The 25,343-nt window shown below is 41.5% G+C and overlaps 1 protein-coding gene and 1 long non-coding RNA gene across 6 annotated transcripts in view; both read left to right on the top strand.

The window, feature by feature from the left end:
• Window positions 1-25,343, top strand: part of MLLT10 (myeloid/lymphoid or mixed-lineage leukemia; translocated to, 10) — a 320,600-nt gene that overhangs the window by 159,916 nt on the left and 135,341 nt on the right. For all 5 annotated transcript variants that reach the window (XM_019508311.1, XM_019508315.1, XM_019508310.1 and 2 more), the window contains 2 exons: window positions 10,942-11,197; window positions 15,819-16,388. In XM_019508311.1, the coding sequence (XP_019363856.1) occupies window positions 10,942-11,197; window positions 15,819-16,388 (826 nt within the window). The remainder of the gene's footprint in view (window positions 1-10,941; window positions 11,198-15,818; window positions 16,389-25,343) is intronic.
• LOC109291334 lies at window positions 21,612-22,719 on the top strand. The gene is made up of 2 exons (XR_002095816.1): window positions 21,612-21,866; window positions 21,945-22,719. It is a non-coding gene; the product is annotated as an uncharacterized LOC109291334 (long non-coding RNA).

Raw genomic sequence — 25,343 nt, 5'->3', positions numbered from 1 at the left:
TGGGGGAAGGGGCAGGGGGTGGGGAAAGGGTGGGTGGGCGGCAGTGGGCAGTGATTGGGAGGAAGCGGAGTGGAGCAGAGCTGGGCCCAGGATCAAGGCTGAGGCTGCTGAACCCGTGCAGCTGTCCCTTCCTCTGCACCTGGGGTCATTGCCTGGAGCTGGTGCCCCCTGCGCCAACAAATCTGGTGCCCGCCCCCAGTCCCACACTGGCCCTGGCTGCCTCCCTATTCCAGCCTTGGCCTCAGCCCCACACCACCTGGGGGGGCCTGGAACCAGGGGCTGGAGTGGGGCCAGCTTTGGCTGCACTACCAGGCCGGAAATGCTGTGGCCCCCAGAACCCTCACACCTGCCCTGCCCTGCCGAGTCAGGATGAAGCCGTGGCTCATCCACGGGGTGCAGGGAGGGCATAGTGGCTTCTGCCACTGCACATGTTCCAGGAGGTATGGGGGGCATGTGCACCTGGATCTGTGTGGGGCAGGGCAGACTGCTGCTGTGGGCTGGGGCCAGGGTAGTGCCAGGCTCTTCCCGGTGGGGGTGCTGTGCTGTGGTCCAGGTGGGCGGTAGTGGCGCAGGGTGGGGGGTTGGGTGGGCTACGGTGAATTTTGGGGTGGCTGCACCCCCTCTTAGCCTTTTCTCAGCACTGCCACAGCCCAGGCCCAGCCTGCTGCGGTAGCCTGCCATGCCCATGCAGATCTGGGGGCACGTGCCCCCATGCCTCCTGGGCTGTAGCAGCAAGAGCCACGCCCCCTAGACAAGTCGCATGCAGCTTAGTCCTGGTTCTTGTGCTGGCTGTGCCCTGGTCCTGATCCTGGTGCTGGCTGTGCCCTGGTACCTGCCCCTCCCCTAGCCCCAGCCCAGCTGCAGGTGCTGGAAGCCCTTGGCTAGGCTGCCTTGAGGTCCTACTGCTGCCCCATGTTTGGGGGGCTAAGCTGTGTTAGCCCCTCCTCTTCCACTGCCTATGCTTGGGCTTATCCTTCCTTTTAGCTGCTTGCTTCTATTTCTGTCTGGTCAAGCCTGATATGAAGTACCAGAGATGCATATGGCAAGAGAATCTGAAGGTTACTGAAAGTTGGCAAGGAAGAGCAGTGTTACCAAATTAAATTTTCCTTTAATGTGGCTGGCAGGAATCTAAATCAAATCTTTATTAGAAATTTTAAATTTATGCTTGCCTTGAGGAAGATCTTTCTGCAATAAATTTTAAATTTTGGAAAAGTTTACAAAGAATTTCAGGATTCAATTAAGAGAATGGTGCAAATGATTGTTGGCTGAAGATCTTGGAGACACTGAAGAGAACGTTGTGACATGCTTTGGATTTTTTCTTTGGGGGGGGAATGTGCTTTTTGAGAGGGAACTTAATGTTCACAATGAAAAGCTTGCTTAAAATTTTTAAAATTCTAAGTTGAACTAGTTCAAGTCTTGTCTGTTGCAGGACTTATCCAGTAAGTGGATAAAATGGATTTCTCCTACTTCCTTCTTTCCACTGCAGTATATCACAGCTCATAATACCGTAATCCTGCTGGAACAATATATATTGTATTATGAATTACCAGACTTACGATTTTAAAACTTTGCTTTCAAATTAGGTAGAATACTTTGTGAGTGGACTTGATATGACCAGAATCTGTGGCAGAAAAGGATGCTTGAAGAAAGCAGAACTTTTTTGCTACTGTATAGAACAGTAGTTTTCAACCTTTTTTGTACCAGGACCCATTTGTAGACTTCAGTTGCCAGTCCCAACCTAGTGCCCCTCACCCCCAACCTGCTGCTACCCAGCACCCCCAGTGTGTGGGGCAGCGGGTGGGTGGGTGGAGCCGGGGCAGCCCAAGCAGCCCCTCGCAGGCTGGAACTCTGCCAGCCTGCAAGGGAAAAGCCAGTTTCCCACATTTTGCTCCTTTAAAGCAGAATCCATTTTTAAAGCTTCTTTGCAATGCTTTGATATGTTCTTGTGATCCACGGATTGAGAAACGCTGGTATAGAGGATCTGGAGCTGCCAAAGATAGATGGTGTTTTCTTTGATTCAGATAACAAACTCCAATCTCAGCCCCAAAATAGACGTTTTCTTCTATCATTTCTAAGGGATGGATTTTTTTTAAGCCACCTAGAAGTTAAGGAGTTTTTCTTTCATAAAAGCATATGTTGAAGTGAGTGTTCAGAACACATAAGCAATGTAATACATGTTGGTATTGCATATTTGTGCAATGACCAAAGTACAGATTGAAAATCTCTTGCTTTTTCCAGGCTTATTTACTGGTAGGTGTTCCTGCTAATGAAGCCACAATAGAAAACACTTTTTCTGGAAGCTCTTACTGTTTTAATCTTTTATGATCTCTTCTTTCCAGTCTCCTTTTTGTCTACTTGCCATAGCTGTATGCTTTCTGGGGCAGGAAATAACACCTTTTTTTTCATAGTATGTAGGGCCTTGCACAAAAGATCCCTTACAGAAGTTTGTAAGTGTGACTGTAATATAGTAATACAAACAAACAAAAATCTTCTGACTGCTGTATATATATAGAAGTAACTTTCTGTGGCTTGTTCCTGTAAGTCTTCCTTTCACCTTCCCTGTTCCTCTATTCTCAAAGATCTCTTTCACCATTATTTCATTTGAGTACTGTTTGCTTTTCTAGACTCAAAACCCATACCCTGTATTTCATAAACCTTTAATAATTTAAACAGGTTCCACTGTGTATTCTGATTATTAGGTATAGTGTTGTCAAGAAAGTTGTACTTAAGGGTATTTCTTTTAAATATTATTTTCTTTCATTTAGAATTACATTAGAATAAAATTGATTTTAGCCATATTTACTTTATTTTTAAGTGTTTCCATACTACAAGTTTCATGTTCCTTCCCACAAGTATGATTTTTCTATCTTGTTAGCTACAACTGTAAGGAATTTTTTTTTTATTGGCTATATAGCTGTGTTAATGATTCACCTATGCCTTTGAACACCTTCAAATTGTTTTAACTTGGATGAATGACATAAGGTGCATTTTGGAAGGATGGATTACTTTTGATTAGTGTCATTTTTGTTATAATTTTTGGTGTTGTTTTTCATTTTGAAAAATATCAAATGGATCACAGTTAAGATATATGTGTCTAATTAGACTTCTGCTGCTTTAAAGGCAGTTGTCTGGGTAGAACTGAAAGGTTACTTATTACTTATTTTTTGAGGGTATTACTTTTGTTTTTAGCAGGTACTGTGATATTAAGGTATTGTGATGGAAGGGAAGGGAAAGGCAATTGTGTTGTGAGGAAAGTATCAACTGAAGTGTGGCAGCAAGGTGACAAAGACATCCTCAAGCTGTCTTTTACATTTTGGAAGCTAGTGTAGGAGAAAGTGTTCAATATCATAGAGGACTGGTCATCTCAGAAGATTGTACTCCTTATGTCCTTGCCTAAGTTATATCTGGAACCCTGTTTTAGGACACCAGTTTTTCAGACGCAGGGTTTTAAGGAATGAGGAATTATATTTCGTAGATTCATAGGTAAGTAGGTGTGCAAGAGACCTCTGGAGGTTATCTAGTCCAACCGCCTTCCTGAGGCATGATCGTTCCTATCCAAACTGTACTACACAAATCCATTTTATAACCTTTTAGCAACACTACACAGTCAACCTTGACACAGTACAAGACTTACCATTCTAACCTGCCACAAATAAGCAGGGGAAACACACCAGCCAACATCCTGCTGCTGTAAAGGTTGTTAATATATGTTCAGGAGATCCCAGGGAGAGGGCCATGCATCCTGTTACAGAGGAAGGCAAACACCCCCACAGTCCATGTCAATCTGACCATAGGTTAAATTCCCTCCTGATACCAAATATGGTGATTGGTCTGAGTCTGAAAAGAGGGATAAGACCATATAGCCAGGAACCTCTGGGTTTATGTCTCAGCAGGAGCACATACAAGTCAAAATCCCTAGTCTTGCCTGCAGCCAACACCAAATGCCTCTGAGAGAAGCTTATCAAATGCCCCTACACATGTAGCAGTGGAGAGGTGATTGGGGGTGGAGGAACAAGTCCCTCCCAGCCCCATATAATAACCAGTAGAGTCCAGAAGCGAGGAAAATACCCACAGTAGGACATAGTGGCTGTCCAGCCTCTACAACCCCTCCAGTGATGGAGAGTCCACAGCTTCCTTATTCTGTTTCACTGCCTCATTGTTCTAACGATGAAGTTTCTCCTAATATCCAATCTAAACCCTCTTTGTTGGAAATTCAAGCCATTGGTCTGTATCCTGCTTTCTGTAGCAAGAAAGAGAAGGTATTTTCCCTCTTTATGGCAGCCTGTAACAGGGCACTGGGGTGTGCTTGTTTCTTTAAGAGGGCAAATAGCCTAAAAGGCTACTTGCAGGTGGCAAAGGGGGTTGATTAAGGACTCACCTGACCAGCAGCAGTCTAGGTTGGAACTATATAAGCACTGAGCCAGAGCTGGTCAGTCAGTCTTGCTCTTAAAGTCATGAAGAGAGGAACCCAGAGCAGCAGGGCTCCTGAATTGATTGTGGGTATCGAGCCAGCAATGCTGCAGTCCAGAGAACAAAATAAAGGTACCTGGGATAGAACGGGACTCGTGTATACAGGCAGGTGTCCTTGATTTCGTTAGACACAGGCAGGGTTTGGGTCCTGTCAGAGATCCTAGCTGTTTTATTAAGTTGTACTGGTGGCTTAGCCTTGAGCCCTGCTGAGGGAGGCTCAAGGCCTCCTTACAGAACCGGTAACCCAGGAACCCAGATGAAGTGGGGCCCAGCAGGGCATATAGGAACCCAGGAAACTAGGAATGAGCCCCAACAGCTGACTGGGACTGAGCCAGACTAGTGGGTCCATGGGTCCAGAAAGGGACTGAGCCTGACTAAAAGGTTCACGGGTCCAGAGAAGGGTGGAGAGGCGGAACAGGTGGTCCAAGAACCCAGAGAGAGGGGCCGTGCATAGGACCAGATGTCCGAGAGCCCAGAGAGGCTGTGCATGGGATCAAGTGTCCAGAATCCCAGGCAGGGCTGAATATAGGACCAAGTGATCAGAGAGCTCAGAAAGGAGGGGCTGAGTGAGGGATCGTGGGTTCTGAGTGCCCAAGAGGGCTGAGTGTGTAAAGCTAACATCATAAGTGATAACACCAGTGAGGCATGGGGTGCAGTGTAGGGAAGGACGGAGCCATGCACTGAGCCATTAAGGGGCTCACTGAGACTAAGAAGGTCCAAGAGGGACATGGTAGTGACTTGCACAGCTTAAGGCTCACTCTCTAAGGCCTGTCGGCAGGCACATTTACATAATCCTCAGTAAGAACAAGGTGGGCTAAGGGTGCATTTAAGGGAGGTCAGTCTTGGAGGCCAAGCCAGGCAGAAGCCACACGGCCACCAGCTGGCATTATGGCCACCCCTGGGGCTCTAACCTGCCATACAGTCCTTCAGATATTTGAAGATTGCCATCATGTCCTCTCTTAAGCACCTTTTTTGCAAGCTTAATATTTCCTGCAACCTTTCCTTAACTAGTGATCCTAAATTTGTGCCACAAACTCCATCTCTGGCTCTGTTATAACATATATATTTTTAGACGATCAATCTCATACGAAGGTGAGTTTCAGAGCACTTTGTTACAATCAATACCTTATTAAGGGAACTGTTTATGAGGAAACACTTGGGAAAATTATCCTAAACACATGCCACTTATTGTGTACCATGGCATAGCAATTTTCAAGACAATCTGAGCTTTTGCTTGAAGGTTTTAGAGGACATTAAAGTATCTACTCTTAGACAAAAAACTGCTTTCAGTGTGAAACTTTGAAAAGTCGAGTCCCTATGCTGTCTTTCATCATAGCATGCAACATAGGAATTTGCACAGTGCACATTCTCAGATCTTTGCTGGGGGTAGAACTCAAGGTTATAATTCTTGGATGATGCTCAAGTTCAGTGGCTACTGCATGTTGACTGAAGAACCTAGAGACTGTATACCTGAAAATAACAGTCCTGCGCAGCATGTTCAAATCAGTCTGTAGTAGGCGACTGAGGTTTAACTCAATTTGTGGAGCTACTGATAACTTAAAAAAATGCTTGAACCTCTGATAACTTGAAAATTACTTCCCCTGTGTGGAATGGGTACCAAACACTGAAGTTCAATCCCCATTGGGTGAGGCCAGTATGAGGTGAATCATTGCACTCAATATTTTGAGCTCCAATAGATGTAAAAAAATAGAAACTAGAAAATTTTACTGTCAGATGCTGTGTTTTGGGTTTTTGTATTTGAGGAACCACTTGAATAAATGACCTGAAATTTGGGGAACTACAGTTACCTCAGTTCCTCATGAGGCACAGGCATCATCAAGCCAGTTTGAGCCTGAGTATAGATAGATTTCAAAATAGTTTAATAAATCAAATGTTAAACATCTAACAGAATGACCAGGTACACAGTACAAACTTTTGCTATTATAAGAATGTCAGTTATGTAGTATGACTTTTTTATTACACTTTAGACTAAGCCTTTGGCCAGTATTGAGATAGCAATAACAGAATTAAATAGCTTATTTTGGCAGAGCCAGGGTGTCAAACTCATTTGGCCCTAGGAGCCAGATGAGTGGTGCAGGGCCAGTTCACAGGCTAGTTTGGGCTCACGGACACATTCTTCCCTGTCCTGCGTGCTGGATCCAGCGCCTATAGTACTTGCTCCAAAATCAGCACTACATATGGCACCTACACCAGCTGGTCCCAGACTGCAGCGCACAAAGTGCTCCCCACCTGCTGGCTGGTCTGAACTATGCTGCATGTGGTTCCTGTTCTAGTTGGTCTGGGACTCAAGCTGAGTGCAGCACAGGTCATGAAGTGCAGTGTATCCTGGACCAGGTGGGGGTGCTACGGTGCTGCATGCTGGTCAAAACAGGTGCATATGGCACAGTCATGGACAAGTTGGGGGACAAAGGGGATCACGTGTGTTATGGGTCATTGTGTGTAGCATGGGGCCTGTGCTTGGGGCCGGTCTGGTGTATGCAGCTTGAGGTATCTGAGTTGATACTAGAGGACATACGACAGGGCTCCACAGAGCCGCTCTAATTAGTACCCACAGCATCACATGCATTCAGTGTCCCACGCTTAAAAATGGTGGTGGGCAAAATGGTTGCAGTCGAATAAGCTTTAGTTCAAGTGCCCCGTCCGCTATTTTGATGCGTGGGGACACTGGATACATGCAACACAGAGGCTGACAGAATGCATTAATTGGCACATGTTGGAGCAGGCGTCCAACATGTGTATAGGTGCACTTTAAGCCCAACAATCCAGCCAGTTTTCTATCCACCTTACAGTCCAACCCATCCATACTTCCTTAGTTTGTGAGAATGTTGTGGAAGATAATATCAAAAATCTTGCTAAAATCAAGGTATATCATTTCCACTGGTCTCCCCACATCCACAAAGCTAGTCATCTCATCATAGAAGGCAATTGGGTTGTTCAGGCATGACTTGCCCTTGTTGACTCCATGCTGACTGTTTAATAACCTTCTCCCCAATGTGCTCAGAAATGAATTCTTTGACCACCTGCTCCATGCTCTTTTCAGGGACTGAGATGAAGCTGACCAGTCTTTAGTTCCCTGGATCCTCCTTCTTCCCTTTCTTTAAAGATGAGCACTATATTTGCCCTTTACCAGTCATCCAGGACCTCTCCCAATTGCCACAAGTTTTCCAAGATGACGGCCACTGGCTTTGCAGTCACATAAGCCAGCTCCCTCAACACCCTTGGGTGCATTGTGTCCAGCCCTATGGACTTGTACACATTCAGCTTTTCTAAATAGTCCCTAACCTGTTCTTTTGCCACTGACGGCTGCCCACCTTCTTCCCAAACTATGCCTCCAGGTGCAGTAGTCTGGGAGCTGACCTCGCTTTTAAAGACGAAGGTAAAAAAGGCACCGAGTACTTCAGCCTTTTCTGGGTCATCTGTCACTAGGTTGCCTCCCCCATTCAGTAAGGGACCTGTACTTTTCCCTGATCTTCCTGTTGTTGCTGACATACATGTAGAAACCCTTCTTGATGCCTTTCGCATCCTTTGCTAGCTGCAACTCCAATTGGGCTTTGGCCTTCCTGATTGCCTCCCTGCATGCCCAAGCAAATACTCTTATACTCCTCCCTAGCTTTGTTCAAGTTTCCACTTGTAAGCTTCCTTTTTGCGTGTTAGCTTGCTAAGCCAAAACACAAAAAGGAAGCCAAAACAGACTAGCTTGGCCCTGCTAAGCTAAGCAAGTCTACTGCTGTACTTGCTAGTTTTCCTCCACATCATGATGGTTTGTTTCCTGCACTCTCAGTAAGGCTTCTTTAAAATACGAGCAGCTCTCCAGGTATAGACACTGCCTTCCCCATTTGCCCACTAAAGAGGCATCCTTGGCTGTATGCTCCTGCCCTGTTGTTGGAGCCACAGCACTTCACACAATTGTGAAATGGTTCCCAGGTAGTGACATTTTGGAATGGTTCAGTTATGGGTGTCTGCACCCTATCTTGTAACAGTTGTGAACTGGTTCTCAGTCGGTGACATTTTGAAATAGTTCAAGTGGTATCTGTTTCTGCTCCCTATAGTGAGAAACAGACTATAGGTACCATTCTGATAGCAATATATGGGAAAATGCAATTATTTCTGAACTTGAGAAGATTAGCATTTTAAATAATACTATGTCTGTGCTCCATTTCTAAGCCCATCACCTTCCTCCTCCAGGACAACTCCAGTATATATTTCATCTCTTGTCATTGGGGAGCAGACCAGATCCAATTTGAGCATACAGTGAGAGTTCATATTTCTATTTACATCATCCCTACCCAGTTTCCTCTCCCTCCCCTATTTGATGCATTAGTGAGGAGTACCAGTGTGTTTTCTTTACATGGCTTTTGACCTGTACTAGGTCATATAGGTCACATGTGAGAGGGATGGAGAGCTTCAGGACCATCCCAACTAATGCAAAAATGATTGAAAAATGAGATTGGGTAGTTTCTATGTTGACCTGTCCTGCATAGAAAAGGTTTGTATTTCTAAAGTAAGCCATGAAGTTTAACCAGCTTGAATCCTGTTGGTCTGTTGAATGGAATTTCATCTCTTTCTAAGCTCACCATGGGAGTCAGTTAAGCAAAATCGTTGATAGTAGTTCAGCAAAATAGCGTTCTGTCTACTTAGCTTGTTTGTACTGAGTGATGAAAACTTGAAAAGATGAAGTAAATTACTCTGGGAGTATACTGAAAACTGAACTAATTTGGAATCAAAATTATTTTTATTGTGATGGAAATTTTTTGTGTTTCCTGATAGCAGTGTTATTGAAAAGTGGGGTAACTTTTTATTGCTGCATGTATTATTGGAAAAGATAATAACATACTATGCTATAGTCCCTGATTCATAAAAGCATCCTCATTAGTAGAAAGTACCCATGTTTTAATAGGACTTAAACACATTATAAGAGCCTTCCTTAATATGAATGCCTTTAAAGACATGCTTAAGTGCTACCCTGAATCTCAGGGCTTTGCCAAGTAAAGAACAAGAAAACAATTTACTTGTTATGGAAAATACATAAATAGAGACTTTTCTGAATGTTTAAACAGTGTTTTACACTTAAAAAGCTTTGGCAATCAAAAACAAAACAAATGTTTTACTTCCTTTGTTTTACTTCTAAAGTAAGTAAAATGTAACTCTACTGAATAATCTCACTCATTTTTTTTCCTTTTCCTATTTAGTAAAATACTTCATTTTTATTAGTTTCAAAATATGATTTTATAGACTTAACAGATTAAGTGAAAATAAACATAGATACGAACTATTGAAGATACAAAGATAGCTATAAAGTCAAGAGTTCTACCTTTGTCTTGAGTGGAATGTGGGGTTCATCCAAAGTTAACAAATAGTGAGTGATAGCTGACTATCATTGTAACATTTTCACTGAAAAGTACACCACAAAGGTCATGTTGATTTAACTATCTAACAAATCTGTCAAACTGACTTTGTCTGAATCTGATAATTAAGTGCTTACCCACTTCTAATTTTGCATCTAAAAACAGACTTTTTATTTATTCATCATTTTTTCTAGCTTACTTACATTTTAGTTTTATGAAAAATAAGCATTTGTCCTCATCAGCTTAAATTATTTTCTGTTACCCAAAATATTAACTTGTCAACTCTTATGGAAAGATTGAGTGTGCATGCTAGATAGACTGGAATATTAATGTAGAGTGAAACGTATAGCATAAAATGGATGTGCTTTCTTTTAGATATTTCAGATCCCCCTTATAATATTAGAGATTTACCATTACACATTCTCAGTTGCACATAATTTTGGCATTTTTGGACCCCATGTAATAATCCAAATACTCCCTTCACTGAACAAACACAAACATGTTCTATAAAATGAAACTGTTTCAGAACCTTAGCGTTCAAAACTGTGTCTGGGTTTATCTTTGTACTCTTTGAGTAATCTTGCAGATTTAAATGAGTGTAACTGTATACAATTAAGTATTTGTATAAATTTGTGGGCTGGTGCCATAATTGCAGAATTGTAGGGTTTTTTATTACACAAAGTGTGGCAGAAATTGGTGGTAAAAAGTGGCATTATTTTGATAAGTAGATGTACCAGTGTTTGCTATTTAGCTTTTGATAAATATGGTGGATATGTCACCATGTATCTAAGTCACCATGTATCTTCCACTAATTATTAATATTTGATTCTTGCTAGGTGAACTGACAATTTATACTGTATCTGTTCTGAAAAAAAAGTGTTAGAAACTGATTTCTGTTCTTTGTTATGTTGTATTATATACAAGACTAAACATTTTTCTTTTAATTCTTACAAAAAAATATTGTGAGTTTGTGAAGTTTTCTATGATATGACAGAAATGTCTTGTTTGTCTTAATATGCTTATTGGTTGATGCATAAGGATTTTTTGGGGTGTCTAACTGTCTCTTTTCCTCCCCCCCCTTCCTTTCTTTGAATCAAAATGCTAGACCTACACAAGTACTAGCAACAACTCAATGCCAGGCTCCTTGAAGAGGTTGGAGGATACCACAGCTCGATTTACAAATGCAAATTTCCAGGAAGTCTCTGCACATACTTCAAGTGGAAAAGATGCTTCAGAGGCAAGAGGGTCAGAGAGCAAAGGGAAGAAATCTGCAGGTCACAGCTCAGGTCAGAGGGGAAGAAAGCCTGGTGGTGGAAGGAATCCAGGAACAACTGTGTCGGCAGCTAGTCCTTTTCAGCAAGGTATTAATTAATAATTATTCTGTTTTGAAATGCAATTATATTAGTGAATAGAAATTTTGTACTTAAGTTTATTCTTTAACCTGAATACAAATGTTAAAAAACGAATGACTTCAAGAAATGCATGTTGCTTTTTCAGAAAAAAATGGGTTTCTCTTTGGACAGAGTCGTAGCTCTTTTTTTCCATATGGTTTATTTATATATCATGCCTTTTTAGATTGGTACACTTTTCCCATAAGCTTTCTGTTTCCAGCAGTTTATAAATGTGCTGAAAAAATAATTCAAAACTGAAATTCAGCATATAAGGTATAAGCCTAGGGGACATAGTTAAAAATATTAAATCTTTTAAGTGGGGTTGGGGTGATGGTTGTAGCTGTGATGGTTCCAGAAATATGCAAGAGCCCAAGGACATTTGTGAGTGATATCTTTTACTGGACCAACTGCATGGCTGGGAGAGATAGACAAGCTTTTGAATGAAGTCCATTCTTCTTTGGGTCCTGAAGTGACCTGAAGAATGCATGATTTTGGGCACAAACACCCTTCTTCAGGCATAACAAATGGCAAAATTTGATATGTTCTATGCTTTAGGGTTGTTGGTTGTAGCCATGTTGGTCTAAGGACATAGGCAGACAAGGTTCTTTGTGTAGATATGATATCTTTTGTTAGACCAACTAAATAGTTGGAAAAATTGTTCCTTGTAAGCATATGCCTGAAAAAGGGTGATTGTGCCTGAAAGCTTGCAAAGAACAATTTTTCTAACTATTTAGTTGTGGTAATAAAAGATATCCCCCGTAATAAAAAATATCAACAACCCTGAAGAATGCACTACATGCAAAAAAGCTTGTGTAAGTCTCTTTCCCAGTCATACGTTTGGTTTGGTAAAAGATGTCGCCCACAAAAGTCCTTGCCTCCTGCATGAAACATTTAAAATATTAACACTAATGGCTTTAAGTTGCTGCGTGTAAAAATGAAGTTGAACTAATTACTGTTTATAGCTTTATATTTTAAAACGTATAATATGTTCTAAGATTTTTTTCCCCCAAGATGAAAAGTCTTGTGGGCGACATCTTTTACCAAACCAAACGTATGACTGGGAAAGAGACTTAGACAAGCTTTTGCATGTAGTGCATTCTTCAGGATTGTTGAGTACACAGTTTCTTTTAAATATCTAAATGCCTTTGATAGCATTTCAGCATATCGTGTACAAAATGCTTGTTTGAGGGAGAACATGTAAGATTATAACAACAGAATATCAACTTTACCTGTTAATGCTCTGGTGTTTAAAAGTTTGTAATTACTCTATACGTATTTTAGAGTTTTGAGAAAAAAAACATTTAAGAATGAGTACATTTGAAAGCTTGTTAGATGTATTTTTATTTATATTCTTTGTCTTCTATGTTGAAAGTGAAAATTTCTTGTCTAAAGCAATTAAAATTTTAAAGGTTTATTAGTTCCCTGAAGATTTTTCTTCAAGTTGCAGTTTTTATGTAGCAAATTTAAAATCAGCATAAAAATTAGATTAATCTTGCTTCTTTTTACTTTTCATTTTGTATTTAACTAACCTCCTTTTCTTTTCAGGCTAAAATTTAGACCCAGCAAGTGGGTAACTAACTCTCAGGTTTGCTGAGATACTTAAAGATGACTGTCCTACTCCTGTCCTACTCCTGGGAGTTTTTTCGCCTTGCTCTCAATGTGTTCTTTATAATTATACAATTTGAATATTAGCAAGAAAAAAAAGGGAAAGCTCTTTTTCCAAATGAAGGTATTATAAAAATATGTATTAAGACATGAGATTTGTTTTAGGGAAGAACAACATTTTGGGCAATCATTGTAACATTTACTGTCCTTAACAGATTTCTTTGTGTAACATTTTGAGGTGCTTTCCAAGTGTTTCAAAACAGGCTTTACTCTAATGTTTTCTGTAACTAAGATTTTTTGTATTGCAAAATTAGGGATGAAAATGGAACACTTCTATTCTAGTCGTCTTAGTAGTCCCATCCCATTGAAGGCAAAAAACCAATTTGCATACATACTGTTTGTAGGATTGAGCTTTCCTAATAGCAGCTTTTCCTGGTACTCATTGATTTCATAGGCCCCATATACCCATGCAGGTAAAGGCATAATAGGATCTAATGTGCAATTCATGCAGTTGTGCCTCCTGCCATGTTACACCACGGGGGCAGAGGAAATATCCCTGTGGCAATTCCTACACCCCAGAGCCCTCTAGGGTTTGTGGCAGCTTTGATCCCCAGGACCTGGGGGTTTCCCATACCCTGAAGCTCTGGGGATCACGTCTGCCTCCATCCACAGAGCCCAGGGGCTTTACGTTGGGCATGGTGCTCAGCCTCAGGGGAAACCTGGTACACATGCAAGTTAAAGCTCAATAGCAACCAGCTATAAAGTTAGTACACATTTTCGAGGTATAACTTCATAGCTGATTGTAGCTTTTTATTGTGTGTTGGAGCTTTTTGCACGTGTAGCTTGTCTCCAGGTAATTATGCCATTAACCAGTTAATAGTGCAATACGTGTAACATGTAAAGGGGGCCATATATAAAATATATACATTTAAAAATCTTAATTTTGCCTTCTTCACACAAATAAAACATATTTTCAGTATATTATATTTATGTATCAGCAAAGCTGTTTATGTTTCTTAGACTTCTGTTTGTTTGTTTTTAATACTATACAAATGAAATACAGAAGCCCAGAGTGGCAATAGAATGATGTGAAAAAAATAAAGGTTTTTTTAAAAGCGCTGTTTTCTGCTTTTCTAACCAAGCTGGTGATTGCTTAGTATTTTAAGGTATGTTATTGGCTAGTAATGCTAGATTTGCTAAAATACCATATAGTTTTAAAGTATTTAATATGCCAGTATGCTCTTTACACCAGCTGTAAAAACAAAAGGGTAGAAGAAACGCAGATGATGACAGGTCAGGATTGATGATGGAAACCCTCTATAGCTACTAATTAAGTGGCAGGATTGTAGTTTATCCTACAATCACTGACTTTATCTAAATGATAAATATTTAACTCATTGATATTTTGTTATGTTACATTAATATTATGTTATTATAAACATATTAATGTTAAAACAACAAAAACAGCTTTTATCAGTTTCCTCAAAAGTAATTTTGTGATTCTCAAGTATGTTCTGATGCAGTCAGAGGAATTCTAAATCTGAAGTTCAGTAAGTTCAATAAGGACAAGTACAAGTCTTGCACTTAGGCGAGAATAATCCCATGCACTGGTATAGGCTGGGGACTGACTGGCTGGGCAGCAGCTCTGCAGAAAAGGACCTGGGGGTTAGTGGATGATAAGCTGAATAGGAGCCAACAGTGTGCCCTTGTTGCAAAGAAGACTAATGGCATACTGGGCTGCATTAGTAAGAGCGTTGCCAGCAGATCGAGGGAAGTGATTATTCCCCTCTGTTTGGCACTGGTGAGGCCACATCTGGGGTATTGTGCCCAGTTTTGCTGCCCCCCCCCTTTCCTTCTCTGCCCTAAAGAAAGGATGTGGACAAATTGGAGAGAGTTCAGTGGTGGGCAGTGAAAATGAGGGGTCTGGGGCACATGACTTTTGAGTAGAGGCTGTGGGAACTGGGCTTATTTAGTCTGTAGAAGATGAGACTGAGGAGCAGTTTAATAGCAGCCTTCACCTACCTGAGGGGCCATTATGAAAAGGATGGAATTAGATGTTTCTTAGTGGTGGCAGCAAGGAGCAATGGTTTTAGGTTGCAGCAGGGGAAGTTTAGGTTAGATGTTAGGAAAAAAAATTCTCACTAGAACAGTAGTAAAGCATTGGAACAGGCTACCCAGAGAGGTTGTGGAATCTCCATTTTTGAGGTTTTTAAGACTTGGGTAGTTAAAGCTTTGGCTGGGATGAGGTCATTGGGGTTGAACTAGATCTTCTGAAGTCCCATCCAACCCTAATTTTCTGTGATTCCATGATTCTAAGTATATGTTCTTCAATGGTCAGTGGCTTTCATTTTGTCCAAAATGTAGGTTTCATAAAAGAGAAAGTTAAGGCACACATGAGATAAAGTTAGGGAATGCAATTCCATGCTGCTCAGGCAGTATAAATTAGCCCTGAAGTGCCACTCAAAGCACCTTCTGCCTTTTATGCCCTTCCCAACCAAAGAAATACTCCCATCCTTGTACAGAGGATTTTCGCAGACATTGTAGAACTAGTAATTGCTCTGTACAAACTGGGTTGCAGAGTACCAAGGACAGATTGCAAATTGTCGGGGGTGGGAATTCAGTCCATACTGCTACCATGGTTATTCAGGGTGGCCACTGAAAGCAGAGTGAAAGTTTGAGCAACATATTCCTACCTTACACTAGGAGATTGTAACCATCTTGTTTTTTTTCACCACCTCCTCCTTTTCTATTTCACCTTTGTCTTAAACTCAGGAATGGTGAAACTGAGAATCAGATCTGGTTAAGTGAAAACCAAGAAGCCAATAGAACTAATTAAAGTAAATTACATTTTTTTTAAAAGCCTTTCCTTCTTGTTAGTACAAATATTTCATACTCAGTTATATTTTCTAGCCTATCCAAATCTTCAGCTGATTTAACAGTAGTAGTATTTTTTTAAACCAATCTTTATTTTTCCTTCTTTCTACAGGTAGTTTTTTGGGGACACCTGGCAGTATAAAATCATCTTCTGGAAGTTCAGTACAGTCACCCCAAGATTTCTTGAGCTTTACAGAATCAGATCTACGTAATGACAGCTATGCTCATTCCCAGCAGACTTCATCAACCAAAGATGTACATAAAGGAGAGACTGGAAACCAAGAAGGGACTGTGAATTGTTTTAGTTCCTTAATTGGCCTCTCATCATCCTCAGCTGTTGTTTCCCAGTCTAAAAGTTTTGACAGCTCACCTGGTGACTTGGGTAATTCAAGCATTATTTCAACAGGATACAAGCGAGCTCAGACTTCTGGGATAGAAGAAGAGACTGTAACAGAAAAGAAACGGAAGGGAAATAAGCAAAGTAAACATGGGCCTGGTCGACCCAAAGGAAATAAAAGTCAGGAGAGTATTTCCCACCTATCGGTGTCTTCTGCTTCCCCAACTTCATCTGTGGCATCTGCTGCAGGCAGTGCAACAAGTTCTAGTCTTCAGAAATCACCAACATTGCTCAGGAATGGCAGTATACAAAGTCTTAGTGTTGGCTCATCTCCAGTGGGGTCAGGTAGGCTACTGTTGAATTTATTATTTTGTTGTCTTATCTCAAAACCTATGAGACTTCATTTAGTCTAGAAAGCCACAATTCTCAATAAACTTTTAGAAATGCAACATAAGAGTTTAGTTTAATGCTCTTTTTAAAAAATTACGAAGTAGAAAATAACTTTCATAAAAATAATTTTGTGCCATATGTGCCCGCGTTTCCCTATTCTTAAGCAGCTACTGTCAGTTGATCTGATATATCCAGTATAGGCCTAACCTTTGAATCTACAAAAGCACATAACTGCATAAAAACTGTTTGGAAATGGCATAATGTAAAATTTAGCCTCGGTAATTAATTTGTGCATGTTATCCAGTTACATGTTCTGTTGCACATACAGAAGAAATTTGTTATTAAAACATATCCAGTGCCCTCAGGAGCTGACAGATTGCCCTCAATTATATTTACTTTCCCTAAATAAAAGTTCTTGAAATCTGTTCATGGAAAAAAGGACTTGCTTAAAAATATTTAACAAGCTCTTAATCATAATCTTGAGCCAAGACACTTGAGTGACCAGCTCCCACTCTTGTATCTCTCTAAGCCGTTGAAATGGGCTGATTTATCTTTTGTATCTTAAATGTGTATTTGAATTGGGTCAGAATAGGGCTTTTCTTATTCAGGAGCCTGTCTATGGAAGAACCTCACCGGGTATTATACTCACCAGAGTTTCCCTCTTGTCTTCAAGGCTCCTTTCAAGCCCTTTCTATTTGGATTAAGTAATCTTTAACCATTTGAATTCCTTTTGCACTAGCTTTTACTTTTGAATTCTGGAGGTATTTTGTTTTTGTTTGTTTGTTTTTTCTTCCTTTTGGTTCAAGTTTTTGGCTTAACTTTTGAGGTTTTGGGTCCTATTATACAAATCTTTATCATATATGCACAGTACTTCAGATGCCTAGCAATAGGTATTTCCAAGAATAATTAAAGAAGAAGGCAACTATTCCATAACTAGTTGTAAGCAAAAATATATAACTCCAAACAAATAATATTTTACAAAAAGTAAAATACTGCACTATGTAGAATTCTATTTTTTTCTTAATGGACAGGAAGTAATAACATTAGGGTCAGAAGAAATTCCTTTAACATTGAAATTACTGGGGAAAATGAAAATGTGAAGGTAAATACTGAGTTATGTTTTTCCAAAACCTACAGAATTATGCTTTGATCTTGCATCATGTTCTCCTAATACAGTCTTCATCTCTGTGCAATTCAACTGAAGCAGCTCCCATTTTTAGTGCTCTGGTAAATGTGGTGCTAAATTAAAATGTAAGATTTTGGTTTTAGATTATTTTACTTTCTTCTCTAAAGTGCTTTGATATTAATGGACAGAAAACAATGCAAATACTAGTTATGTTTGTTGTGGCTTTTACTACAAGCGTTTATTTTAGCTACCCAACTTTTTATTCTCATATCCAGATCCTAGCTACCCCTGGGAAGTGGTTTTCTCTGAAAGTGCTATGTTGAATAGTAAGAATACGGACAGGAAGTCTATGACTTTGACACAGATGAGACCTGGGTTCAGATCCCTGGTCAGCCATGTACTTTCTTTTACTATATTTTAATGTTTTATGCCCCAGTGTTTCTTGTTTAAAAAGGCAATAGTAATTCTCTTCTCCACTTCACTCGCAGAACTACAGAGTTTAAAAATCTTTTAATAAATTTGAGGCATTTTGACACAAAATGAGTGTGTTTTATTATAATTTATTTGTAGTTTCATTAACTTGGAGAAGAATTTTAGCCCTGGTCTAGTCCTTTTATACTGAGTTCCACGTATGGGTGTAGTGAAGTCCTCTGGATCAGGAACCCTAGGGGTGGATAGGGGAAAACAATCCCTTTAGCAAGCTCTGGCACAGATAGAAGAGCAGGAGGGTATATTTAGTGGTTGAGAAGAGCCAGTTACTGCTTCAAGGATTCTCAGTTTCTTTAGAGTAACCCATGGAATTATAGAATCATAGAGAGTCTGGAAGAGACCTCCAGAGGTCATCTAGTCCAATCCCTTGCTTGAGCCAGGATTATTCCAATTGAAACCATCCTATACAATCTGTAATCTAAACTGTATATAAAAACTATCATGAACCCTGACACAACACAGACCTAACACCCTAACCTGCCATAGATAAAGCAGGGAAATCACAGCAGTCAATATCCTGCTTCTATGAAATGTTGTCAATATATGATCAAGAGATCCCAGGAAATAGGAATGTCTAACCCTACTCTCCATTACAGAAGAAAGCAAATAAACCCATATTCCATACCAATCTGATCATGTCATAAGATTGTTTCCTGATGCCAAATATGGCAGTCAGTCTGGCCATGAGTGAAGGGGCAAGACCTTCTAGCCAGGAACCTCTGGGTTAAGTTCCAGGAGGAGCTTTGGCACATTCCAGTCAAAATCCCCTGCTTTGGCTGCAGCCAGCACCCAGTGCCTTTGAGGAAGGCTTAAGAAATTTGATGCATGTAGCACAAAGGGAGGGCAACCAGCAAAGCCAGAAGCATGAGAAATACCCATAGTAGAACATAGGTATAGCTGTGCCTAGATCATCCCTAACCAGTGTCTGTTCAGGCTCTTCTTAAACATCTCCAGTGATGGAGAGTCCATAACTTCCATAGGCAGTCTAGTCCACTACCTCACTATTCTAACAGTGAAGAAATTTTACCAGATATCCAATTAAAACTCACTTTGCTGCAGCTTTAAGCCATTAATCTGTGTCCTTCTCTGTAGCAAGAGAGAAAAAGTACTTTCCCTCTTCTTTATGTCAGACCTTCAAGTATTTGAAGACTGCTGTCATGTCCCCTCTTAAGTGCCTTTTTTGTAAGCTAAACATTCTTAGCTCCTTCAGCTTCTTCTTGTATGACTTGCTTTCCAAGCCTTTGATCATCTTTGTTGCCTGCCTTTGGACCCTCTCTAACTTCTCCACGTCCTTTCTAAAATGTGGAGCCTAGAACTGCACACAGTACTCCTGATGAGACCTAACCAGTGCTGAGTAGAGGCACTGTCATCTCCTGTGTCTTGCACCTAATACTTCTGTTGATGCATCCCTAAACTGCATTTGCCTTTTGTGAAGATACATGACGCTGTGGACTAGTATTGAGTCTGTGATCTACCAAGACTCGCAAGTCCTTTTCCATAGCGCTGCCATCCAGCCAGGTGTCGTCATTTTTATATTTGTGTTTTTGATTGATCCTCCAAAGGTGTGTACCGCCTTGCATTTGTTCACATTGAACTTCATCCTGCTAGCGCTAGTCCAGCTTTCTTATTTGTTCAGATTTTTTAATTGCACTCATTCTCCAGTGTATTTGCAGTCCTTCCTGGTTTTGTGTCATCTGCAGACTTGCTCAAGAAGCTTTCTGTGCTAGCATCCAAATTGTTAATAAATACAATGAACAGCACTGAGCCCAGGATGGACCCCTGTGGTTTCCATTTGAAAACTCCTGCCATTCTGACATGGACCTGTTAATAATTTCCCTTTGCTTGTGGTATTGAGCCACAAGCCTTGTGGCCACAAGCCTTGGTATCCGCCTTGTAGTAGTTTTATTTAGCCCACATTTCCCCAATTTGTTTATGAGACAGTCATGCTGGACCTTGTCAAAAGCCTTGCTAAAGTTCAGATACACTAGCCACAGCGTTCTCTTCATCCACCCAAGTAATTACTTTGTCAGAGGAGGAGATGAAGTTTGTTTGACACTATTTGTTGTTCATAAATTCATGCTGTCTGCTTGGGATCAACGTTGCCTCCTCCAGCTGCTTGCAAATCACCTTCCTAATGATATGCTCCAGTAACTTCCCAGGTATTGAGGTGAGGCTAATTGGTCTGTAGTTCCCCAGGTCCTCCCTTTTTGCTTTTTTAAAGAGGAGCACTACATTGGCCATTCTCCAGTCCTCTGGTGCCTGGCCATCTCCCACAGCTTCATGAAGACCATTGCCAAGGGTTCAGAGATCATAGAAACAATGAGTCGGAAGGGACCTAGACAGATCATCGAGTCCGACCGCCTGCCATGGGCAGGAATGAGCACTGGGGGTGGGAGGGGTCATAAGACCCCAGCCTGGTGCCTATCCAGTCTCCTCTTGAAGATTTCCAGGGAAGGTGAGAGCACCACCTCTCTGGGGAGCCTATTTCAGGCTCTGGCCACCCTTACAGTGAAGTAGTTCTTCCTGATATCCAACCTAAATCTATCCTCCCTCAGCTTGTGGCCATTGTTCCTGGTGACTCCAAGGGGGGCCCTGGTGACCAGACTTTCCTCTAGTCCCTGCTGCTGGCCCCTGATAAAGTTGTAGGCAGCCACAAGATCCCCCCTCAGTCTCCTCTTGCGGAGACTGAAGAGATTCAGGTCCCTCAGCCTCTCCTCACAGGGCTGGCCATGGAGGCCCTCAACCATACGAGTGGCCTCCTCTGGACCCTCTCCAGGTTCTCCACGTCCTTGAAGTGCGGCGCCCAGAACTGGACCCAGTACTCCAGCTGCGGCCTGACCAGCGCCGCACAGAGGGGGAGCAAGACCTCTCTGGACCTGTTAGTGATGCCCCTGTTGATGCATGGCAGGGTGCGGTCGGCTCTGCCTATTGCTTCGTCACATTGCCTACTCATATTCATCCTGGAGTCAATCCTGACTCCAAGATCCCTCTCTGCCTCTGTGCTGCTGAGAGGGTCAGCCCCTAACCTATAACCATAATGCTGGTTCCCTCTCCCCAGGTGCAGCGCCCTGCACTTGCCCTTGCTGAACGGCATCCTGTTCAGATCCGCCCACTTCTCTAACCTATCCAGGTCTGCCTGGATGCGGTCCCTGCCTGCTGGTGTATTCAGATCTCCTCTGCCAGTTCCTTCAGTATACCACGGTGAAGTTCATGAGGTCCTGCTGAGTTTAATTCATTCAGACCCAACAAAAGCTCTCTGACCATGTCTTTTTGTTATGTTCTCCCTCATCTTGCCCCCTTCTTATCCAGATAATCCTTATTAGGTTTGGCTGCAGTATATTTTTTTGTGAAGACTGAGGCGAAGTAGCAGTTGAGTTGATCCATCATCTTTGCATCTTCAGTTAGGCGTTTCCCCTTGTTTGTTAATCATGGACCCACGCCTTTGTTGATCCTTCTTTTCTGGCCAACATACTTTCAAAAACTCATCTTGTCTTTAACCTCTTTTGGCAGGTTCTTTATCTCTGTCTTCCTGATTTTGTCCCTGCAGGTTCTTGCTCTTTCCTGGTACACTTTCTTGGTAACCTGCCCATTCTTCCATTGCCTGCATGTTTTCCTTTTGTATTTCAGGCATTTTTGCAGCTCTGTGTAGCCACATTGGTCACTTGTCATTCTTTTTGCAGTTCTGTTGTGTTGAAACAGTTTTCTGGTTGGGCTTCCAATATTCTGCCCTTTAGAAGCTCCCAGTCCTCATCAGTGCCTTTATCTTTCTGCCTCTATCTTTTAGCCTACCGTGACACCATGCCTATTAATTCCCTCAAGTTAAATATTACACTACATTTAATAGTGTAGTGTAAAACTATTACACTACACTATTAGTAGTGTAATACTAATACAAGTTAAATATTACACTTCATTTCAACTGTGGGTAAGAGGAGATTGATTGAGATCATTTTAGTTAAAACTTAAAAGCTTTATTAGAATACACAATATCAAAGATGCATTTGGATTAATAAAGACAATGCTTTTGTAGCCTTGGATTTCAGGAAGAAACAGGTTTGCTGGCCAGGACTTTTTGTTTTTCCTGGGGATTGAGTTGGTTTGCTCAGCTCCATAGAAGTTCAAATTTAAAAGTTTTAAAGTAGCAGTTTTATTTTTTCAGCCTATGCTCAATGTTTATATTTGACTGGTTTTAGTATTTTAATGAATTAGTTGTGGTTTTATTTAATTTTCTTTTGTTTAACTGAAACCTTTAGAAGTGGATTAAACTGAATTTTTGTGGACCCTGTAAGGTGTTAATTAGTTGGGATTTATATTTTTGTGAAAGCAAAAGGAGCAAGGGAAGCTTTTTTCCCTTTTTCTTTTCTATTTTGGAATGCCATTTTACACTGGTTTGTTTCTTTTAACCTTAGATTACTTATGTTTGACAAGGCTGCATTGCTTTTACAACTTAATTAAGCATTTTAACAAAAATACATTTATTATAGCAAAATAACATTTAATGTATTTGGTTATATTAATTAGTACTTTTAATTGTTTTAAGATGAAACTATGATTATTTGGATTATTTGCTGTATGTTTTTATAGTGGTTTTTTTTTCTAGGCTTCGTGCTTTGTTTGATTTGTGTTTAATTAAATATGCATGGTTTGTTTTTTGCTTTGCTGACCAAGTTAGTTGTTACATCTGTGAAGGGTTTACATTACAGTTGTTTAGACACAGGCTTTTGAGGCCTTTTGCTTAGCTGTACTTCTAACTTTTGCAGCTTTGACTTAGGTTTTTAAAAGATCTTGAACTTTGGCAACAACATACCCATGGTTTATGCTGCATAGGCCTTTGTATGACTTACAGATGAAATCTGCCTTTTTGAAATCTAGCATCCTAATTTTGCGGCGCTTGTGCTTTTCCTGTCTGAGGATCTGGAACTCTACTGTATTGTGATCGCTTCCTCCCAAGTTAACCCATCATATTCATATCCTCCACCAGTTCTTCCCTGTTGGTCAGGACAAGACCCATGATAGATATTCCTCTAGTTGTAGGTTTCTGGAAGAGAAAGTTGTCCTCCACAGAAGTTGGGAACTGTCTTGATATTTTATGTTTGGCTGCTTTGTTCTATCAGCTGAAGTCCAGAAAACTGAAGTCTCTCATCAGTACCATTCCATAGCTTTTGGATAAATTTGTCACCTGCTTAAGAGTGTCCCATCCACCTCCTCATCCTGATTAGGTGACCAGTAATAAATCCTCACCATTAGATCAGTGTTGCATCTTTCATCTTTTATTGTCACCCAAATGTATTAGCATCCTATGAGGAGAAAGGTGCTATAAACAGTGGACAACTCTCCAAGCTCCCTAACTGACATTCAAGCCAGTCTGGCCAGCCTTACATATGAAGCATAATTATTAACTCATTTTAGCTTCCTCCTCCTGCGCATGCTGCAAATGCAGTTGAAGGCCAAGCGCAGAATCTCTTACCATAGTCCAAAGTTATAGGATGTTAAGTATCCACTAAAAATAACTGAAAGTAATTTATAGAGGTGCACTGATGCATCGGTCCAATATCAGATTGGTACCAATATAAAGAAAACTGGCTGTGTCAGATATTGACCCAACGGGACTGATAATTTGCCCGAGTTCTGTGTTGAGTGCACCTGCAGTGCAGCACTTGGGCAGCAAGGAGCACAGCCGGCAGTGTGGAGAGCTGTCTCCAGCTGGTAAGTCTGGTGTAGTAGAAGGGGTAGGGGGGAAGAAGAGGGGCATGGTGGGGGGAAGGTCAGTGTCCCACATGGTGAGGGAAGAGGCAGGGGCAGGAGGTGCCCAGGCAGGGTGGAGGGGAAGGGCAGAGCGGAGCCATGGCTCATGTGCAGGGGCCGCCGCTGCTTGCACCCCAGGAGGGCACACAGGGGGACATGTGCCCCTCGATCTGTGTGGGACAGGGTGGGGCAGGCTGCAGCCAAGGCTTTGTGGGACCCTTCTCATTAGGGGCTGGGCTCAGAGCGGGTGCTGGCGGCACTAGGAGGATGCTGCATCCACCCCAAATTTCGCTGTCACTCCGCTTCCAGTGCTGCGACTGCCAACTGCCTGGTGCAGGCTGGGCTCAGTGCCCTGCCTCCATCCACACGCCGGGAAGAGCTGGGGCTGTACCAGGCAGGTGGCGATGGTGCTGGGAGCGGAAAGGCACTGAAATTTGGGGTGGATGCAACATCCTCCCAGCACCACCGGCACCTGTTCCACGCCCAGCCCCCACTGAGAAGAGCCCAATTCTGCCTGCCCTGCCCCGCACAGATCCAGGGAGCACATGCTCCCCTGTGCCCTCCCGAGGTGCAAGCAGCGGTGGGTGTTGTTTTCCAACACCCCGGCCTCCATTCTGCCCTGCCTGGGCATCTCCTTCCCCCTGCCTCACTGTGGGGGAAGTTGATTTGCCCCCCCGCCCCTGCTCCCTCCTTCCTCCTCTTCCACCACACTAGACTTACCAGCTGGAGGAAGCTGTATAGGAAATTGGATCGGTATTGGCTAATAATGCCTCCTTAAATATCAGCTATCAGTATCAGCCCCCAAAATCTCTATCGGTGCACCCTTAGTAACTTCTGCATACCAAATACTGGTATGTCATATTTTGAAAATCCCTTGTCTCATGTTATCTGAGCTTATCTAATCAAAATTTGAATTTTTTCTTTACTGTAGGATGCTCTCATTTATGGTTACAAGTTAGCAAACATAGGTCAAATCAGATAGTGGTTTTAAAAAAAATATCTTGTAATTCAGCGTGAGGTGGTTGCTATCAGAACTCTGATGTAGATGTACATAAAGGTGAAATCTTGATTAAAACTTACATTCAGAGGCAAGACTTGCCTCTATTAATTTTAGTAAAAGATATATTTTTCTGTCCAGATGTCTTCCTCTTCTTGTTAACAGTGAAATAGAAGTTTGTGTTTAGTGAGCTGAGACCTCCACAGCCAGTCTTAAAGTAATTGTTAAATTTGTAAAGATGGTTCCACATTTCAGAATCAATTTTAGAAGAAAACAGCTTTTTCCCCAAATGTAAGTTGCGAACTACAGATAAAATTCTTCAACTGCTATTGGCCTTACAAAATTCCGAAGAGAATCAAATAACCAAGAATAGTCAAAAGGTTAAATTCTCTAAAAATAATAATAAAAATAAGAGTTTGATTTGATATTTTTACACCATCATGCATAAAAATAACTAAAGTACAAAATTTAAGATTGTCAGGTGCATGATTTTAGGTCAGCCCTCTATATAAGTTGTGTGGGGGTTTTTCTGTTTTTTTTTTGGGGGGGGGGG

This window comes from Gavialis gangeticus, unplaced genomic scaffold (genome assembly GCF_001723915.1).
Source record: "Gavialis gangeticus isolate Ggan-Ray unplaced genomic scaffold, GavGan_comp1, whole genome shotgun sequence".
NCBI classification, from domain to species: Eukaryota; Metazoa; Chordata; order Crocodylia; family Gavialidae; genus Gavialis; species Gavialis gangeticus.
Note: the sequence above shows the minus strand (reverse complement) of the source record. Positions and strands in the feature narration are given on the sequence as shown.